This window comes from Nestor notabilis, unplaced genomic scaffold, assembly GCF_000696875.1.
Source record: "Nestor notabilis isolate BGI_N333 unplaced genomic scaffold, ASM69687v1 scaffold16312, whole genome shotgun sequence".
NCBI classification, from domain to species: Eukaryota; Metazoa; Chordata; class Aves; order Psittaciformes; family Psittacidae; genus Nestor; species Nestor notabilis.
In genome coordinates this window covers 50066-50917 of record NW_009919209.1, presented here as the reverse complement: position 1 = coordinate 50917, position 852 = coordinate 50066, and the positions used below count along the sequence as shown (strand labels likewise).

At 51.5% G+C, this 852-nt stretch overlaps 1 protein-coding gene across 1 annotated transcript in view; it reads right to left on the bottom strand.

Annotated features, from left to right (window-relative positions):
• Positions 1 to 777: 777 nt before the first annotated feature.
• LOC104402295 (KAT8 regulatory NSL complex subunit 1-like) overlaps positions 778 to 852 on the bottom strand; it is a gene marked incomplete at its 5' end in the record, with an annotated part of 25462 nt that continues 25387 nt past the window's right edge. The window contains 1 exon segment of the mRNA XM_010010132.1: positions 778 to 852. This exon segment is cut by the window's right edge and continues 15 nt beyond it. Within this exon segment, the coding sequence (XP_010008434.1) occupies positions 778 to 852 (75 nt within the window).

The window sequence follows — 852 nt, the reverse complement described above, 5'->3', positions numbered from 1 at the left end:
CTCCTTCACCCGGGTGGAACACACAAGGTATAACAAGGCTGTTCCTGAAATCCCGCTCCTCCAACGCAGAGCTGTGCATGAAGTGGCTACAAAGGGTCCGTCCTTCCCTCCCCAATGGACAGAGCAGCCAGAGCTGCTCCCAAACCAGGGGAGAAGGAAGAAGGAGGTGGCCCAGAGGCAAAGTCACCCCTTGGGATACCTGGAGCTCCAAGCGAGGGGAGGAACCCACCGGCGGGGAGGTGCAGGGTGGGCGCTCTGCGGTGAGGACAGACGGACGAGCAGTGACGGCTGCAACCCCAAAACATCACTTTTCACCACTAATTTCACTCCACTAAAACCTTTCAGGGAGGGGAAAGGGGGAAGTGAGTTAAGAGAAAAAGACAGGCTTTTGCTTGAGAAAAACTATCCCCGAAGTCTGCTAGTCAGCTAAATCCTGTGCTCTAGTTTATACACCTAAGAGGGGAGGGGAGGGAGAAGGGAGGAGGTCTGGTGGGCTGCTCCCCTCCCCAGGCTTCACTCCGCTGGGAGGAATCTGGGGGCTCATTTGTGTGACAAGGAAACATGGAGAGGAAAAAAAAAAGAAGAAAACGAAACAAAACAAAAACAACAGGAAAAAAAAAAAAGGAAAACAAAAAACCAGTTTCTAAACTCCTTATATTCACTAAAAACTGTGAAAATTCCCGGCAGGATGTTTGAATATCAAACGCAGATTTTGGAAGCTTTAATGCCAAGAGTTAGTTCTGTGTGTTGGTTTTGCTCATGTCTTCCCGTGTGTCTCTATCTGTGCGCTGGCCGCTGAACTGCTGCGGAGGAAGAGGAGGAGGAGGAGGAGGCGGCGGAGGAGGAGGAGGG